At 42.1% G+C, this 19773-nt stretch overlaps 1 protein-coding gene across 3 annotated transcripts in view; it reads left to right on the top strand.

Moving 5' to 3' along the window:
* Positions 1–1791: 1791 nt before the first annotated feature.
* The window catches only part of mcm9 (minichromosome maintenance 9 homologous recombination repair factor), a 32762-nt gene continuing 14780 nt past the window's right edge, over positions 1792–19773 (top strand). The window contains exons 1-9 of one of the 3 annotated variants that reach the window (XM_026142779.1): positions 1792–1897; positions 2681–2790; positions 4799–4964; positions 7255–7361; positions 10237–10443; positions 10606–10687; positions 10979–11179; positions 11267–11392; positions 12474–12593. In XM_026142779.1, coding sequence (XP_025998564.1) covers positions 1876–1897; positions 2681–2790; positions 4799–4964; positions 7255–7361; positions 10237–10443; positions 10606–10687; positions 10979–11179; positions 11267–11392; positions 12474–12593 — 1141 coding nt within the window. In that variant the 5' untranslated portion in view covers positions 1792–1875. Of the gene's footprint in view, positions 1898–2600; positions 2791–4198; positions 4322–4798; positions 4965–7254; positions 7362–10236; positions 10444–10605; positions 10688–10978; positions 11180–11266; positions 11393–12473; positions 12594–19773 lie in introns of those variants that run through there. The other 2 variants (XM_026142778.1, XM_026142780.1) reach the window with 2 other exon arrangements.

Here is a 19773-nt window from a genome sequence, read left to right as displayed (position 1 = left end):
GGAATGGGAGCAGTAACAAAGGTGTTGCGTTTATATTTTTGTTGAGTGTAATTTCCCCCTGGCGGGACAATAAAGTATTGAATTGAACTGAACTAGGTTAGTTCACTGAGGATTAGGGTGTTTTGTTTTTCACTGTCACCCTTTAATAAATCACTTGTGTAAAATGCAGCTGAGCTCATGGTGTCTGCTTTTGGATCCGAACCTCTCGTGCTGGCCCCTGGCTGTCTGTGACAATGTTTTGCAAAAACCTCTGCACTTCTACATGACAGTCATGATAATTCAATTCAGTCATAGAGCTGAATTAAGCTTTTGACCCTCATTTCATGGAGTGCCAACTCTTTAATGAGCACATAGCAATGTATAAAAATAATTAAAAACAGCTTTATTTAATCCTAACAAAACCCATCTTTCTTTACCACAAGAAAAATGGGGCTACACCAGGCTCTGTGTAACAGTTAACATTATTTCTCTAATTTAGGATTATGTGTATGATAAACTCATTGCTTAGATATTAGTTTTCACAGACAATCATTTTCACTACTCAACCTAAATTTCTCATTTATATATTGATCAAACTTATTTTGATTTATCTTTGTTTCTGAATAAAAATGCTTCATTATGAGGAAATAAAGAAAAGCTCTGTTTTAGCACTCTGATCATTCTTACTCACATTAGGCTGTGATGTAGGGGTGACCAGGGAGGGAATTAGAGAGTCTTGGGGTTAGGCTTGTGCTGTGAAATCCCTGCTGCCACGTGGTTATGAAATTAACCACTGGACGGGTACAATTATGTATATAATACATTATAACTTCTATGTAAAGTGTACTTTTTTGTATGTTTTTGACTTGGGGGTAGATTATGAAAAAGTAAAATACAAACCTAACACATAAGGTTATTCTTATTCTGATTTTAATTTAGGAACAAGCAGAACATCTCTCAATATGTTGCACACTTTCTCATGGTTCTTTGTCTTGGTCGCAGCATTTTGAGTTTCTTGTGTTTTTGTGATTGTTATGCATTATGATCACGATTTAAGGTTCATTAGCAGTCTATGTTTCTGAGTTCCTTGTAATCCCTGTTTAGTCTTCAAGAGGTGAGGGTCAGCAAGGGTTTGTGTGCAGGGACCTGGGTGTTGTCTGCTCCAACCATAAAGCTGGCTGTTAGACTAGTGGGAAGAAACATCGGGAACAACATCTCCGAAAATATCAAAGCACTTTTGCATATAGGGTTCATTTCGACTGATTGCCCAGATGGTTGAAGTTTACATCACAAAATTGTTGCCTAGAAAAAAAATATCAGAAGTGTATTTGCTGACACAAAAACAGTAGTATTTTAAAAGATTACTGACAGTCTGGGTTCCATTAAGTCCAAATGAGCTTTGGGTATTGAGAAATGCCCACTAAACAAATCGGCATTGACCCCGCCTTGTTACTTTGATGAGCAAGGTTGAAATTCATGAACACTGCATCAGCGCCAGGAGTGTCAAAATGTTTGAACTAAATATGTCAATATTTTATGGAAATTACAAATAAACACATTTATTTAATGTTTCAAATGAAATAAATCAATATTTAATGAATTATTATTTTCTACCTTCATTATTAATAAATGAAATATTAAATTAACTGTGTAATTATTTATTTATATCCTTTTGGCACTTGTAGCCCTCCATACACACCGTTCCAAGCTCCTGCATGAGAATGTGCCGATACACACTCCATACCAGTTGGCGGCAATGACAAACTCTTTTGTTGTTTGCCAACCGTTTACAAACAAGAAGAAGAAGCAGAAGCCAGTTTAGACGTAGAAGAAGACAGCTGTAAGCCCGCGCAGCACAAGTCGCTGTGGCTGTACAAGTGGGTTTCTTATTAGAAAATGTTCGTGTGTCTGACAAACGGTATGTGAGCCTTTACATTATTACAGCGAGACAGGATATGAACGTAATTATCAGCGGGAGAAACTTGTTATACAACTTTTAGTATGCAGGGTGTTTACGCTAATAGATGACATGTAAAGTGGTATTTTTGTTTGAAATCAATGTGACTGACGTGTACTAATCCAATTACAAAGAAGTGCCTTTTGTAACTCTCGGGTAGACAGTAGGAGTGTCTATAGTTAAAATCTCTGTCTTTGCCTGATGAGCACCGGGAAGACATGGGAACATTATTTGTTGCTTTGTCGCGCAGTTTTAGGCAGTTAGAACAAAGGTGATAACTTCTAATAGAGCAGTATTGCATTTGAATTTTATTTGTTTCCTCTCTCCCACACGGCTTCTTTAAATGTGCAATAGCTGTGTTGCAATTATGTGTTTAACCTAATCATATTTTCTAACGTTACGGGTTTTTAATATTAATATTAATATTGAGAGTGGGCCACTCTGCTGCCAATAGACCTGTCCACGTTTGTATTCCATGTCTTTTGTGTGCAGCTAGCCAGCAGCTTAACATCTTTGTTTGACTGCTGAGCACGCATAAAGAGAGATCTTTAACTGTGAATGCACATGGATATGGAATATTTAAAATGATGTTTAAGACCAGCACACAACGTGTTTGTAACATTAGTCTTTATAAACGTCAGTTTCATTGTTTATGTTCTTGCAGGGATTCAAATTGTTGCATCATGTTGATAAGCCCGGAACAGGAGGCACTGATTGATCGGGTGTTTGAAACCTATCTGACAGATCATCATCACAATGACATTCTTCAACTTATTGAAGAGACTGAAGATAATGAAGACACTCATCGCCCTCTAGTGGTTAATGCCATGACATTGTTTGAGGCCAATATGGAGGTAATGTTAACACAGGTTTCTGTGTTTGGGATATAGATAAAGTAAGCTCCTTGAGATTTGTATGTCTGTTTAAAAAAAGAAAAAAAAAAAGTCATGTGTCATGGTTAAACTCAGAATAGTATTATTATAATCCCGGTTCCTAAAATGATGGACATTGGAGTGTAAAGTTTAAATAACACAGAAGGCAATGATTTCTAAATCTCAAACCCACATTTATTCACAAAAGCACCTCAAAAACATATCAAATGTTTAAACTGACCAAATTTAACATTTTAAGTTGGGAACTGTAGAAAAAAAGGCTGGAAAAGTAAATGATACTAAAGTGAAGCAATCATAGAAACATTTTGCAACTAATTTGATTCATTGGCAACAGGTCAGTAACATGATTAGGTTTGAAAAGAGCTTGGAGAGCTAATGTTTCTCAGAAATAAACATGGGCAGGGTTTCACCATTCATCCGCCAAACACTATGTCTACAAATTATGGAATATAGACTTTTTATATCTCCTTATAATACAGTACATAATATCAAATAATTCTGAGGAGCAGGAGAAGTCTTTGTGTGACAAGTCTGGAAGCTTGTGATCTTTAGGCCATCAGGTGGCCCTGCACTGTCAGCATGTGCTTAGGAACTCTGCCAGAAAACACTATTTGTGAGTATAGTTCATCATGCCATCAACAAATGGCATGTGGAAAAACTATTTGCTTCCTGATTTCTTCCTTTTCTGCATATTTGTCACTTTTAAATGTTTCACATCAAAGTTTTATTTGTCTTAGTTAGGGTATATTGACGGTGGGGATACTTTTTTTTCTGTTAAGCCGGGCTTTCTGGGTTAGCCTCTGTGAACGCTCATATAAAAGGGGTCTTCTTCAGTTCATTAATCTTTTTATACACAAAAATCATCCCTAGGAACACCGTCGAACATGAGACAAGAGATTAATCCTTTTGGGACTTAGGGCACAGAGTGGTTACTTATTAGTTAATTATTATATTGCTGTTTAAACTGGATAAATTTAAACATTAAATGCTACTATCCCATATCTTAATAAAGGAGATATGGTTTTACAGTGGACCAAAGTGAAATTAAATATGTTAAAATTAATTAATTTTCAATTGACTATACAAAGATATTTTACTATGTATAGTTAGAGGATATTGCAATCAATTGAAAACTGATAGCATAGTTTAAAAAAACAAACAAAAAAAACTTATTTTGGGGTGGCGGGGAGTGCTGCTTTTTGGCACCAGATTATTAAAATAAATTGCAAACGTGATATACTAAGATTAGGGCAGACAGCTTGAGTAACAAAACGATAAATCATCTATTCATTTTCTTCTGCTTATTTGAAGTCAGCAGGCCAAACAGGGAAGCCCAAACCTCCCTCTCCCTGTCCTACCTTCCTCTGGTAGGACATGTCCAGCTGGAACAGCTTACCCAGGAGGCAACTGCCTCATGTGGCTCCTTTTAATGTGGAGGAGCAGTGGCTGTACTCTGAGCCCCTCCCCAATGACTGAACTCCTCACCGTATCGGTAAAGGATCCATCCAACCCTCAGAGAAATCTCATTTACGCCACTCGTACCTGCGATCTCATCCTTTCGTCTTTAATAGAACGAACAGTAATATGTTAACAAAATGATCAGGCCCACATGATCAGATTTGTTTCTCAACAATGATGCTCCATCTGGTAAAAAGACAAAAAGTATCTTATTTTATGGCTTAGCTGACATGTCTGTACTTGGGTTTTTTTAATTTTTGCATTTTAAGAAAAATTTTCTTAAAATGTTTATTTATATATTTTTAACAGATGCAGTTAAACTATTAAAAAGGAATTTTCTAAATTGGAATCCAGTGAGCAGTTCATTTTGAAACATTGTTTTTCTTTCTTGAATATTTAGCCTCTAAGTATTTCTTATCCAAACACTCATTTATTATTTTGACGTACTTACACTTCATTATTTAATGTGGATTTGCACTAATGTCATGGTTATTGTACTGTCTTCCCACAGATTGGGGACTATTTCAATGCATATCCCACTGATATCCTGGCTATATTTGATAAAGTATTAAACAGAAAAGCCAAAGCGGTAACAGACGACGGCTCACTCAAACATAATGAAGGGCAAAGAAAACAAGACCAGAGATTGGTCCGCACTCTTCATGCTCGCATCACAGGTTAGTCATGCAGTTATACTAGTTACAGCTCTCAATTTGGATTGTGTGTCTATGTCAACCAAAATGCTGTCAAGCCTAAATAAACTGAGTTATAAATCTATGCTATAGATCCGGTCACTCTCTATGAAAGCAGCACATAGTTTCAAAAGCAGTTTTTTTTTTTTTTAAAGATGGTGACCAAGTTTGTTATTGTATTTTTCAGGAAGCTAAGAAAAAGCCTTTATATCAGTCTGATTTTTAAAATATTTAACTGGATAAACTGTTATTTTAATTAACTAGGAATAGTTGCCTTTCTTTGTCTGCATAAAGAGTTTGAGTGCTTAATCAGATGTGTACATTTTAATAAAGATAACAATACAATTTCCCAGTTTGATAGTTTAGCAGGTGCATTCAAATTAAATTAAAGTTTATATTAATATAAAATATTTCATGTTAATGTTATATTAAAAACAAGAAGCACTCTGAGTACAAACCTCTGCCTTGGTAGCTCAATCTCTCTGGGGAGTATTAACTTCCAATTTTAGTTTGTATATGTTCCTTTTGTTTCTGAAATGTAAAGGTGAGGTCAAATGTGATGTATTTAGTTGAAAACTATAATGTGATATTTAGAATTCTCATGTGATTTTCTAAATATTGCCAGTTTGACCCTATTTGACCTTGAATCCCCAAATATCATTTTCTAATAGTTTATATGTTGTCAATGCAAACAGTGGCAGTAAGAATCTGAGAGTCCAATATAGGCTTATTATCACTTTGACATTTAGATCAGTTTGACTGTGAAGGAGAGGTCAGTTATTTCAAATCTTTATTCGGCACATTACTTTTTCGACTAATAATTGACCTTGAAGACGCTGGTAAATGCAAGCTACATTTTAACGCAATGACCCCACTCTGTACTCCTGCAAACTTTTATTCGAATTCATTCAAAACCTTTTGAGCTGTTGTATTCACAGAGGCACACATGGAGCAAATGGTACTGAAAATATAACCTTCTTGGCAGAGATCAAAATTTTACACAGAATCCCAACTTGGAAACAGAATTCCAACTATTGGAAACATGGTTATGCCGTCACAAAGAAAAATATATTAGAGAATGACACTCAAAATGTTTTTAACCTTAGTTCCCAGATTTCAGCGTGCAGCTGTACGTTAGTTGTTGCCTTAAGCTCTAAGTCCAAGTCCCCACAGTTATATCAGTAAAGCTGTCCAAATAACCAAAACTGGAATTATGTATATATCTAATGCAGGGGTGTCCAACTCCAGTCCTTGAGAGCTACTGTCTGCAGCTTTTAGATGCATCCCTACTCCAACACAGCTGAATCAATCGAATGGCTGAATTACCTCTTCAGCATGCCATCAAGTTTGGTAAAGGCCTGGTAACGAGCCATTCATTTGATTCAGGTGTGTCGGAACAAGGATGCATATAAAAGCTGCCGGCCAGTATCTCTCGAGGACTGGAGTTGGAGACGCCTGATCTAGTGTTTATGTGCTTGCACTTAGTTTTTGCATCTCCTATATGGTGTACCTAGTTTTATAAATCTGAACATTACGGCTAACAGCTATATTCTCCCATTTTAGTGCAGCTAGCCAAACAACAAAGAACTATTGACTGCTTAAGAGACAAGCAGTGAAAGTGGACAGTAGATCCTTGGTTTCCTAAGATAAAACTCATTGCTACAGCCAATGGTAGTACAAAATTGACCCCCTCTTAGTAGAAAATAAGACTAAAAATAAGGAGCCACCTGAGTTATCGGCTCTGTCACTAGTTAGCTAACATAAAGTAATGTTAGACTAAAGTCTATTGACCACAACCAACCAAGCTGGTCACGTCATGTTTTGTACTGACACAAGATGGCACTAAACATGTTCTATCAGCATTTCTCTCTTAAATCCAGCTTCACAGACAGTGTTACATCAGTATCAGTTTTTCAGTGCAGTGCTCCAGGGTGTAAATTACCCTTTATACTTGTAGCGTTTCATGTCCAGTTTAAAAGCAGTATGGGAGTTAGAGCCTTCAGCTTTCAGGCCCCTTGTCTGTGGAACCAGGCTCAGGGAAACAGCCATCTACTGTGACCGTTTCGGGGTCACCCCCCTTAGCAACAACAACTACAATCAGGCATTTGTGTCGACTGGTAATGAGTCTTTTACACCACTGTAGATGAATTTTGGCCCACTCATCTTTGCAGAATTGTTGTAATACAGCCACATTTGAGGGTTTTCGAGCGTTGCTGCTCTTCACTGTTGCTTGTTTGAGTCACTTCACATAACTTTTTTTTTCTCCTGTGTCCAGGTCTGCCAGTGTGCCCAGAGCTGACAAGAGATACAATTCCTAGGACTAGAGATGTAGGACACTTTTTGTCTGTAACTGGTACTGTAATACGTACCAGTATTGCCAAGGTAACAGCATTTCATATATGTACATGTGCTATTCAATTAAATGGAATGCTGCTTCCAACACTGCAAAAAACATGAGCAGTATACATATAAGCCACCAGTTAATAGTGGAGTAGAGATTTAGACGCCCACACATCGTGTCAATATTTGAATTAAATATTTGTGAAAGGACCCAGTTGATACAACCCGTCTTTTTTGGGTAGGTCAGGGTGCAACATGTGACCATCATTTTTTTTATCACTTGGTCAAAGACCTAGCATATAGTGTCATCATAAGACTGCTTTAGTGGGAAGTCTTCCATGGAGGGAATTTCTTTAGCTGATGAGGCATCACAAGAAGGCCCTGCCGTCTCCTCCAGGCCAGAGTCAGTGTTCGATGACCCCACGTCACCGCTTAGTGCAATGCAGACACTACACATCATTACTGGTTGTGAATGCATCCCCACACACTGCCCTAACAGGGGGTCAGTGTCCACCAAGGATTTGGTAGACCAGGGTGTGCGTGCAACCCATATCCACCATAGACTGGCATGTACCCCCTTCGCACCTTACCGTTATGCTGTACGTACCTCTTAGACCGAAGGAGGGTGTTGGAGGGCCAGCAAAATGGAACATCTATCTCACACGTCTGTGGGCGCTCCCAGCAGACGTGTCCTGGCCCCCCCCCCCGCACTCAACACTCCTGCCCCAGCGGCTCCCGGTGAGTGGAGGATGGTGTCTGTAGAGGGGAAAAGGGTTAGATGAACCATCAGGTGCTGCTCTGCAGATGATGCACTGCAGCCTGCTACTGATGCATAGCGGCTAGCTCCACCACCATCTTCGCCAGCACTTCCACCAGCCGAATAGGTTGTGGTCCATCATCCCATGACTGGGTTTCGGCATCATTGTGACAAAAAGACCCGAAGCACACAGCATTGCAAGTCGATTGATATTATACATACAGCACACTTTTTGGTTTGTACAACTTCCCAGCTGTCCTCCCGTCAGGTCCCGGCATCCTACTGAAATGGGGAAGGCATGATCAGGTGATTGAGAACACCCCCGTTCTCTGCGGCCTGCTGGAGCGGGGGGGCTAGGAGGAGGAGTTGGCCGTCCGACTGCGGTCTGGAGTGTGGGGCCTCCCTGCTGTTGCGGAGTCGGGGCGGTCTGCCTCTCCCCACCGCAGGGAAAAGGGTAACACCACCTGGGTCTGGGTGCAGTTCCCCCCTCCAGGGGCAAGGGTACCTAGACCCGGTTCGTAGAGTACGCTTGGGGAGTGTGATCGTGTGTACAGCGTCTCTTTATGTCTGTCTCCACGTTGGTTGAGTGTGGAGTAAGTGCATATGAGAGCATGAGGGTGGGAATGGATGTTTGTATCTCTGTGTGCCTGTATGTCTGTGCCTATATGTCAGGTTGGGTATCAGACGCCACCTCTCTGGGGGACATCTCAGGCCCTCCAAGGTTTGGAGGCCTATCTCCCCCCACCACCACTTCCCCTGCCAGTGGCGGACTCCCTCAGGTGTCGGTGCGTTGGTGGTTCTTTGTGTCCGGGGATGGGCGTCCAGGTACACACCGGCTCACTCCTTGGCGGCCGCTTATCGGGGCCTGGAGCCTGGGGCTCGCTCGGGCCACTTCGGGGGTGGGGTGCCCCCGGCCTATCGGCCTGGGGCTCGGTCACTCAGGCACGGCTGGCTGCCGGCGGAGCTCACGGGCGCGTCACTGCAACCCCCCCTGGCTTCTGCTCCGCGGCTGCTGAGTGAGCCCTCATCTGGGACTCTCCTCAGCTCCTTCTGGGACAGTGGCGCGGCTGCCCCTCTGTCGGTCTTCCATGGTCTCTTGTGTTCTGGGGGCCTCTGGATGTCTGGAGTTTTGATCTCCTCCATACCTGCTTCATGCCCTGGAGGACGGGGCTGTGGCCCCCCCACACCCTCTAGCAGATCATTACATGAAGGAACCTTTTTAAAAAAAAAACAAGCGCGTCCATGCTCACAGGTGTACACACGGGTGATCACACCCACAAACTACACCCTTTTTGGCTCCTACCTCAAAGCACACTGTGTTCTGTTGATCTTACGTGCTGCACAATAATGTTTAATATTTAGTATTTACTGTCATATTCCCATATATCATTGTGATGCTGTTTATTCTATTACTCTTGTTCTCTTCTGCTTGTTTTCTTTTTTCTTTCTCAACAGGTGATCCAGGTGATTGATATATGCATTTTTTTACAATTTTTTTTCTGCCCATTCTGTTGGTTTTTGGTTTTTGCCCTTCTCCCCCGTCGTCCCTCTTCTCAGCTGTTTCTCTTTCCCTCTTTCTTTCTCCCCTTCTTTCCCCCAATCAAATTTGTCCTGTATTCAGCAAGTGAAAATAAAATAAACACTAAAAGGTGAATCAAATGGACCATTACGGCAAGGCTGGGATGGTCAATTTGGTAAAGTAAATCCGTTGGGCATCTTTCTTTGCCTTTAGACAATAATTCTGATGGCAAAAGAGCCAAACGGGACAGGCAAAAAAAAAAAAAAAAAGTGATTGAGAACAGCTGTGTGGGTTAGCCTCCCCTGACGTCCCACCCTAAACCCACTGCTCCATGCCTCCTCTGCAGCTTAGCCAAAACCACACCTCCCTACAGACAACTTCCAGTTTTTATTCTTATTCATGACCATTGTTAGTTATGTGTAAATGTTTCTTAATGTCAAACAAGCCTTCTACAGTTAAGCTTAACTGTTGAAACAGTTATTCGATTAAAAAATTGAATGCAAGTTAAAAATTCAACGAGACACAAAAAGTCACTTTGTAAACTTTGAGGTGGTGTTTGGACAAGGAGCAGAGCCTTACGCAGATCCACTTTGGTTTCTTTGAGTTTTACTGACAGCCGTGTCTTTTTCCTCCTCTCGTAGGTTCTGGAATATGAGCGTGATTACATGTGCACAAAGTGTCGTCATGTTTTCACAGTGCAGGCAGAATTTGAGCAATTCTACACGTTTGTCCCACCCGTAGCCTGCCCTAACCCCGATAGCTGTAACTCATATAAATTCACTTGTCTGTCTGAAGGATCTGAACCTGCTGCTTGCAGGGATTACCAGGAGATCAAAATTCAAGAGCAGGTTAGGCTTTTAAACATGAGCTTCTTGATTTTATTTAATTAATTTATGTATTGATTTTAAAAATTTCTAAACATAGTTAAAGCGTTAAGTTATGTTGTTAAAACTTCACATGCTGAGTGCGTAAAATGTCATTTTTATCGAATTGTACCCATCTTACAACAGGTGCAGAAACTTTCAGTGGGCAGTATTCCTCGTTCTTTACTGGTAGTTCTGGAGAATGACCTCGTCGACAGTTGTAAATCTGGTAAGAAACATTAATGTGTAAGAACTGTCCAGATACGCTTCTCCTGATAGCTTACAGTTTGTGGCTCAAGGCAAGTTGAGTTTAAAATGAGTAGCAAAGCAAACATAAGTTTGTCACTGGAAATCCACATCAGTGCTGGAAATGTATGTTTTCTAACTCTTAATAGATGTTTGTAGTGAAAAACGATGCAACAAAGGTAGTTGTATTATGATTACTTTGCCAAAATCAGAACTGAAAATAAAATTTTAATAATTAATCTCATGTATTGGCTTTTGGACTGTATGCTCCCAGGAGATGATGTCACTGTTTATGGAGTGACGTGTCTGCGCTGGAAAACCTTTTATGATGGTGCACTTTGTGATGTGGAGTTGGTCCTCAAAGCTAACAATATAGAGGTAAACAACCAGCAGGCTGCTGCTGGACAGCTTGTAAAGGATGCTCAGGAAGAATTTGAAGAATTCTGGAATAGCTACAAACATAATCCTATAGCTGGTATGTATAATTTACTGTGTAAGACTATTATATTTGTGTATCTTGCTCTATATCCATTTATTTTGTTTCCCTCTCTCTTATTTGTAGGTAGGAACCATATCTTATTGAGCCTGTGTCCACAGGTTTTTGGCATGTATGTAATTAAACTGGCAGTGGCCATGGTCTTGGCTGGGGGAGTTCAGAGAATAGATTCTTCTGGGACCAAAATTAGGGGTATGCAATTTTTCTTTTTTAAATTTTTAAATAATACATATTAATATTCTTAAGTATCTGCAAAGAATGACTCCTACAAACCAGTAAATAAACTTAAAAAAAAACCCAAAACATTTCTAAGCTGTGCCTTTGAAGTGGAATCTGGCCCTTTGCAGTTCATTTTCTTTTGAACCAACCATCAATCAAATTTCTGCTGCTCATCTGGGTTCTGGTCGTGGCTGGAGCAGAAAAACTGAAACTTCCCTTACCCCAGCCACCTCCTCCTCCTGGGCCTTCTCCTGGTAAGACAACCGGAATACTTCACCTAGGAGAAGTCCATGAGGTATCCTAGTCAGATGTCAGAAGAACCACCTCCTTTTGAGTCCCTCACCCTACCTCCAGGGGAGAGCCCCGGTACGCTTTGCAGTAAACTCATTTCTACTGCTTGTGTCTGGAACCTCATTCTTTTTGGTCACTCCCCAGAGCTTGCAACAAGAGTGTAGGAACATAGGTTGACTGGTAAATGGACCACTTTCGTTTTATGCTCAGGTCTCTCTTGTCTACAACCGATTGGCATAGCATCCGTATCACTGCAGACACCTCTCCAATCAGTCTGTCACTCTCGCACTCCCCTGTCCTCTCACTCGTGAACAACAGATACTTGAACTCCTCCACTTGGGGCAATAACTCATCCGTGTCCTGGAATCAGCACTCCACCCTTTGCCGACTGAGAACTTAGACTTGGAGTTGCTAACTCGCATTCTCGCCGCTTCACACTTGGCTGCATACTGCTCCAGTGTGAGCTTGAAGTTCCTCACCTGATGAAGTCAAGAGAATCACATCATCCTCAAAAAGCAATGATGAGATTTTGAGGCCACCTGTGGGCTCACCACCCACAGGAGGGGCCACAGAGATGGTCAGCCCACAGGAGGACAGACCCATGTTGCTTTTTCGGGCCCTTTAAATAGCTTCATGAAAATTAAAATTGTGACTGTCTTGTGACAGAATGTAAACTCTGACAAATCAGTGCCTCTATGTTGTTTTTTGTGTTTTACAAATGGCCCTCTGTGAAATGTGTGTATTCATGATTTGCTCCTTCTAGGCGAGTGTCATATGTTGCTGGTTGGTGACCCAGGTACAGGGAAGTCTCAGTTCCTGAAATATGCTGCCAAGATTATGTGTCGTTCTGTACTCACAGCTGGAATTGGCTCAACAAGTGCAGGTAGGTCCTGCTTTTCCCTTTAAAAAACAAAAAAACAAAAAACCCAAACAAACAAAAGAAACTATATATACACACACAAAGGAGACACAAAATGCCGCTTCTTATTATTAAGGGGAAAAAAATATTGTATCACATCTCGGAAAACTGAGTTCAGTTTCTCTAGCCACACCCAGGCCTGATTACTGCCACAGCTGTTCTCAATCAAGAAATCACTTAAATAGAGCCTGCCTGACAAAGTGGAGTAGGTCAAAATATCCTCAAAAGCCAGACATCATGTTGCGATCCACGGAAACTCAGGAATAAGTGAGAAATGAAGTAAGTTATAAAGCCATGTCTAAAGCCTAGGGACTCCAGCGAACCACAGTGAGAGCCATTATCCACAAATGGAATGATCCAAAACACACCAGCAAGTTCACCTCTGAATGGTTTAAGAACAACAAAATGCAGACTTTGGAGTGGCCTAGTCAAAGTCCTGACCCGAATCCGACTGAGATCCTGTGGCATGATCTTAAAAAGGTGGTTCATGTGCGAAAACCTTCCAATGTGGCTGAATTCTGCAAAGACGAGTTGGCCAAAATTCCTCCACAGGGCTGTTTTTTTAATTTAATTTTATTGTTATTATTTTTTTTAAAAAGGTGTTGTTGCTGAGGGTGGCCCAACCAGGTATTAGGTTTAGGGTGTCATCAATTTTTCACACAGTCATGGGTCTTCATCCAGGTCTTTTTGCGTTACTGAAGTTCACCAGTGCTTTCTTTCTTTCTCATGAAAGAAGGGAATTTTTTTTCAGTCCAGTGTCCAATTACTTGTGATCCCTTATAAAAAGAAGGTGGCACATGTTAAGGAGCAGAAGCTCCTAAATGATCAATCCAATTCGAATGTGGATACCCTCAAATGAAAGCTGAGAGTCTACACTGTCCATGTCCATTATAACTATAATTGGAATGTTTCAGTAAACAGGTGAAAAAAATAATAATTCTTTTGTGTGTGTGTTTGTACCTGTTTAGACATACTTGTGGGGACCAACAGTCGTTGTGGGGACCAAAATCCTGGTCCCCACAAGTTTGAAGAGAATTTTGAGACTCAAAATGTGGTTTTAGTGTCAGGGTTACAGTTAGGTTATGGTTAGGTGTTTAGAAATTGTGGCTCAGTTTGTATTTCTTTAAAACTTCGGTGCACGGTCTAAGGGTTTGGCTGTAGCATCCTGTTACCCCTTGGTTCCTCTTCTTCCTTCTACCACCATTCTCCTCCTCTTCTTCGTCATCTTTTGTGCATACCATTCTTGTGTATTACTGATATTGTTCCCCCCCCCCCCCCTTTTTTTTCCCCCCCAACACTCTCTGGAGGCGATTCAGCCACAGATTTCTTGAACTTCTTGATTTTAGTTTTTTATTTTTATTTTTATTTTTTTTCATTAAAAATTGCAATTTCCAAACTCATGTGATTAGTAAATCACCGAATATAACAACATACTGTTAGTATTTAAACTCTATTTGTCAGCCAAATGCCATGCAGTTTCTGTGGAGGGAGCCTGTGTTTACTAGGATTTCTCACAACAGCTCTCACATCCTTAACCTTTTAATTAATTTGTTTTTTTTTTGGTAGATTCATACACATGAAATAAGTCTGTTCAGGGCTCTCTTGGTGTTTATTTCACTTTCTCACATGAAGCACTTGTGGTGGTTTTTCACATCTCCTCATCTCTGCTCCTGTGGCACCGAAACAGTAGGCCTTCAGTCAGTTTTCTTTTTTTGAAGCTTCCTTTGTTTATTTCACACTCTTAGTCTATTAACCATACATCACATGGATGTAACCTATGCCTTTATTTAGGTCAGAACAAAGATTAAGAACAGACAAACCACCAATATACGGGCAGGTCCTCCAATCTTGGCTCCTGGAGTATCACAGCAGGTCATCCACTCCATCTCCCATCCCTCCCCCTCTGGGTCCTGATGGATTCATTAGTGTCACATATTCATTATATATCATAATCACAATACCTCAGGCAACCAATACAAGAGACAACTAAAAAGCAACCCCTTTCACCCATACTGTATATCCATCCATCCATCCATTCGCTTCCGCTTATCCTTTTCAGGGTCGCGGGGGGCGCTGGAGCCTATCCCAGCTGTCATAGGGCGAAAGGCGGGGTACACCCTGGACAGGTCGCCAGTCTGTCGCAGGGCTAACACACAGGGACAGACAACCATTCACACTCACATGTAAAGAATTTATTCGTAAATTAGGGTGGAAAATAAGTATTTGGTCACCTCAAACAAGGAAAATCTCTGGCTCTCACAGACCTGTAACGTCTTCTGTAAGAAGCTTTTCTGTCCCCCACTCGTTACCTGTATGAATGGCACCTGTTTGAACTCATCATATGTATAAAAGACACCTGTCCACAGCCTCAAACAGTCAGACTCCAAACTCCGCCATGGCCAAGACCAAAGAGCATTCGAAGGACACCAGGAAAAGTATTGTAGACCTGCACCAGACTGGGAAGAGTGAATCTACAATAGGCAAGCAGCTTGGTGTGAAAAAATCAACTGTGGGAGCAATCATCAGAAAATGGAAGACATACAAGACCACTGATAATCTCCCTTGATCTGGGGCTCCACGCAAGATCTCATCCCGTGGGGTCAAAATGATCATGAGAACGGTGAGCAAAGATCCCAGAACCACACGGGGGGACCTGGTGAATGACCTGCAGAGAGCTGGGACCAAAGTAACAAAGGTCACCATCAGTAACACACTACAACGGCAGGGAATCAAATCCCGCAGTGCCAGACGTGTTCCGCTGCTGAAGCCAGTGCATGTCCAGGCCCGTCTGAAGTTTGCCAGAGAGCACATGGACGATACAGCAGAGGATTGGGAGAATGTCATGTGGTCAGATGAAACCAAAGTACAACTTTTTGGTATAAACTCAACTCGTCGTGTTTGGAGGAAGAAGAATACTGAGTTGCATCCCAAGAACACCATACCTACTGTGAAGCATGGGGGTGGAAACATCATGCTATGGGGCTGTTTTTCTGCCAAGGGGACAGGACGACTAATCCGTGTTAAGGACAGAATGAATGGGGCCATGTATCGTGAGATTTTGAGCCAAAACCTCCTTCCATCAGTGAGAACTTTGAAGATGAAACGAGGCTGGGTCTTCCAACATGACAATGATCCAAAACACACCGCCCGGGCAACAAAGGAGTGGCTCCGTAAGAAGCATTTGAAAGTCCTGGAGTGGCCTAGCCAGTCTCCAGACCTCAACCCCATAGAAAATCTGTGGCGGGAGTTGAAAGTCCGTGTTGCTCGGCGACAGCCCCAAAACATCACTGCTCTCGAGAAGATCTGCATGGAGGAATGGGCCAAAATACCAGCTACTGTGTGTGCAAACCTGGTAAAGACCTATAGTAAACATTTGACCTCTGTTATTGCCAACAAAGGTTATGTTACAAAGTATTGAGTTGTATTTTTGTTATTGACCAAATACTTATTTTCCACCCTGATTTACGAATAAATTCTTTACAAATCCTACCATGTGGATTCATGGATTTTTTTTTTTCACATTCTGTCTCTCACAGTTGAAGTGTACCTCTGGTGCAAATTACTGACCTCTGTCATCATTTTAGGTGGGGGAACTTGCACAATCGGTGGCTGACTAAATACTTTTTTGCCCCACTGTACATTCAGGCCCAATGGAGCATAAGTGTTGAATCTGTCTATCCAACCCCTCTCCATTCTTCTCCGCTGACCGACTGACCATCGCGGATTTGCCTGCAAGCCCATGATAATCAGAGCCCCCACTGCATGCTCTTTAAAGTGGGTGGCCACTAAAGTACGCGACTCCGCTGCATGAATGGCATATAGATGTTGTTGCAGCCGCGCTCTCAAATGAACCGCAGTTTCTCCCACATATATCGTCCCACACCTGTTACATTGAATGGCATAAATTACATTTTTTGTATCTCTAGAGAGAATTTCCCTCTAATCGCCTAAGAGGCTCCACTGTACAGATTACTTATGATGTGCTTCTGTACCAAAAACTGCAACAATGTGTCAGGTGGTTCGTTTACCCTCCCCTCCAATTTAGCTCTAACCAAAAGGTCACCCAAGCTTTGGTTTTTCCTTAAGCCTCTGATCATCCGCGCTTCGAATGCATACCCCCAGGTCCGCATTTCACAAAGATTTTGGTGGATACTGCTGAGAAATGGCGTGTACTTCTTGTGGAAAGTACTAACAAAGGGCAAAAGTCTCTCCCCTCCCGTTATGTCCTCGATGGTGTTTTAATTAAAAGGAGTCCCAAGTTCAGTATCCATCCGCCGAGCATCAACTCGCTCTCCTGCGCCACCCCGCCCCTCCCGAAAATCACCCCGTGTCCATGCGTTAGGCGTACGAAGTCCCGAGAGCGTCTCCCTGTGTATCTTCCTCAAAAAAAAGAGCGTGAGTCCCCCCTCTTCCTCAAACTCCTAAACAATGTGGAAGTAGCATTGCGAAAATCCACCTCCTTACTGCTTATTCTGTAAAATCTCAATATTTGAGATTTCACTATTTCTCGAAATGTGTGTGGCGGGTGATAATTTATGGAGGAGCGCATGCGTGTCGGTGGGTTTTAAATAAACTTTTGCATGCAACCTCTTGCCATCCTTCTCATCCTCAAAAAAGACCGTGGTGTCCAAGAAATTGATTTCAGAGTCGCTGTGCTCCTGCTTAAGTTTTATAGACGGGTGATGTGTGTTCAAGATGTGTACGAACTGTTGGAACGTATCCTCCCTGTGACCCCATGCGCCTATGATGTCATCTATAAAGTACAAATAAAACACCGGTTGTAATGAGCACTTGGCCAGCGCCTTTCTGTCTCCCACTCGCTCATATATATGTTTGTGTAGGACGGTGCATATCTCTGGCCCATAGCCGTTCCTTCCATCTGCAAATGAAACCTATTGTCGAATTGGAAATCATTATTGACAAGACAAATCTCCAAAAGCCAGAGAATTGCCGCGTCAGGGCGCACAGCATCCGGGTACCGCTGAAAGATGTTACTTACGACTCTGTCCTGTCTATGTATTGATATTAGTGTACAGACTGTCTATATCTATTGTGAATTTAAAAAAAAAAGATAGGTGTCCTTAAGATAACTTGGATGTTTATTAGAGAGGGCTCTCAGTGTACTGAGAGATGTTATGTATTGCACCACTGCAATCGGAGACTATAGGTCTTCCAGGTGGGATCTCAGAATAGGATAAGCGTGGGTGGGGATCATCAGGACCTAAGAAATAGTCGCGCTGTTTTGTGGAAATAACTCTTGTGATGTAGTGAGTGGACAATCCTCCTAATTTGCTGCTGCACCTCGGGCTGGATTGAATTTGAAATGCATTTGTAATATTTCTCATTTCCCAGTTGTCTCTGGGCTTCCAGTCTGTACTGCTGCTTGTCCATAATTACAATTTTTGAGCCTTTATCCGCCGGTTTAATCACGATGTTCTGATTAACTTTTAATTCTCTAAGCGCCCGTTCTTCCTCCACCATAAGACTACCCTCCCTCCCCACCTGCGGCCTTAACGAGTGGAACAACCGAATATCTTTTTTTATTAGCTCTTTGAGCGACTCGCTCAACGCCCCCCACTCCAGTTCCCACACAGATGGTAGGACGAAGGGATCCCTGTGGAAGTTGTCGGTTTCAAAAAAGTCTTGTAGTTTCGGTCTTCTATGGTACCAATGTAGGTCCCGGCGAAACTCCTCACGTGAAAATTTTTATGGCGCTGGAATGAAAGTCAGGCCCTTTTCTAATAAGCTTATTTGTGCTGCAGACGGAGTAAAGAGTCTTGATAAATTTAAAATATTAGAAGAGGAAGACCAAGTTAAATCTGGTGGGGGAGTGGAGTTTCTCCCCAAACACCATAGGCTTGTTTGCTTTAATTTTCCAATCCTGTAACTTGAGGCTTGCTCGCGCCCGATGGTATGTAGGTGTGTGCCACGCGACCCCGCCATTCCCCGCTCCGACACCTCGCCCGGTCATCTCCTCGTCCCGTGTCAAATCTACCTGGAGGTGCTCCATCGCTTGCATTTTTTGGCCTTAAGGCTTTAAAATCGTCAGCAGACCCGTCACCTTCCCTGCCGTCCTCACTCAGGTGGAAATTTACATTTCATTTCAAATGGTCGGGATCTGTGCGGTCCAGCGAGTCACTGCTCATATTGGCCGCCTGGTCATGTTGTTGCGAGACCTCGATTATCATTTCACCGACTTCCTCTTCACCTGTTTGAGTAATAGTTTTGATTTTTAACCATTTTTGCTGATTCGCTGCGGACGCGTCCTCCACGGGTGGAGCTTCCATGTTCATTCGCTCGCCTATGGGAGGAGACGAAAAAGGGCCTGAAGGAGCATCGCAGCAGGAGCGGCCCGGGGGGGGGTCACAACCCGCGGCACCCACAGAGCATGCAGAGGGAGAACACAGAGAAGCAGGCAGAATATCATTATCCACATCTAAATCCACCGCTACATTCGATCTAATCCACCCAAAATTTCTCCCACTGGTCTGGTCTCGCGTTTCTGACATTTTGCGGATCTCCTGCTTCCTCAGAGGGATACATGCTACTGGGGCCAGGAGAGAACGAGGGATTAAATCATTTCCTGAGAGACGCCCAATCCTGTGGGCCTCTCCCAGGATAGGTTACCATTAAGTCACATGGGAACGCCTATTGTGCTCCCATGCAACATGCTCCTCTCAGGTACCAAAAACAAAAATCCTAAAACTGTGTGGTGTCACTCCTACCTTGTCATGCATTCTACTCGGGGTGTTACTTAGATATCTCATCTGTGTGAATAAAATGAGACTGTTCAGTAACAAAACTAATCAAAATATCAAAATAAATCTGAAAAAAGGAAAATAAGGGGGGGGGGGGATAAAAAAGAACTAAAACTAAAACCGAGACACTAATTAGTCACTGGTTAGGGGAGTGGGGTCCGTGAGGGAGTCTTAGGACTGTTGCCGACCAAGGGGGACAACCCGAGGTCTGAACTGAAACCAAGATTCACTTATTTATACCTAAATAGAGAACATTAATAACTAAATAAAAATCCATATGACAAAAAAAATCACTAAAATTATGATAAATAAGTAATCAATATAAAAACCAAGTAGAAAGGGACCCCCCCCCCCCCAGGAGATATCACTGTGATGCATTCAAGCAC

This window comes from Astatotilapia calliptera, chromosome 15, assembly GCF_900246225.1.
Source record: "Astatotilapia calliptera chromosome 15, fAstCal1.2, whole genome shotgun sequence".
Lineage (NCBI taxonomy): Eukaryota > Metazoa > Chordata > Actinopteri > Cichliformes > Cichlidae > Astatotilapia > Astatotilapia calliptera.
The sequence above is the reverse complement of the archived record's forward strand: the minus strand, read 5'-3'. Positions and strand labels throughout refer to the sequence as shown.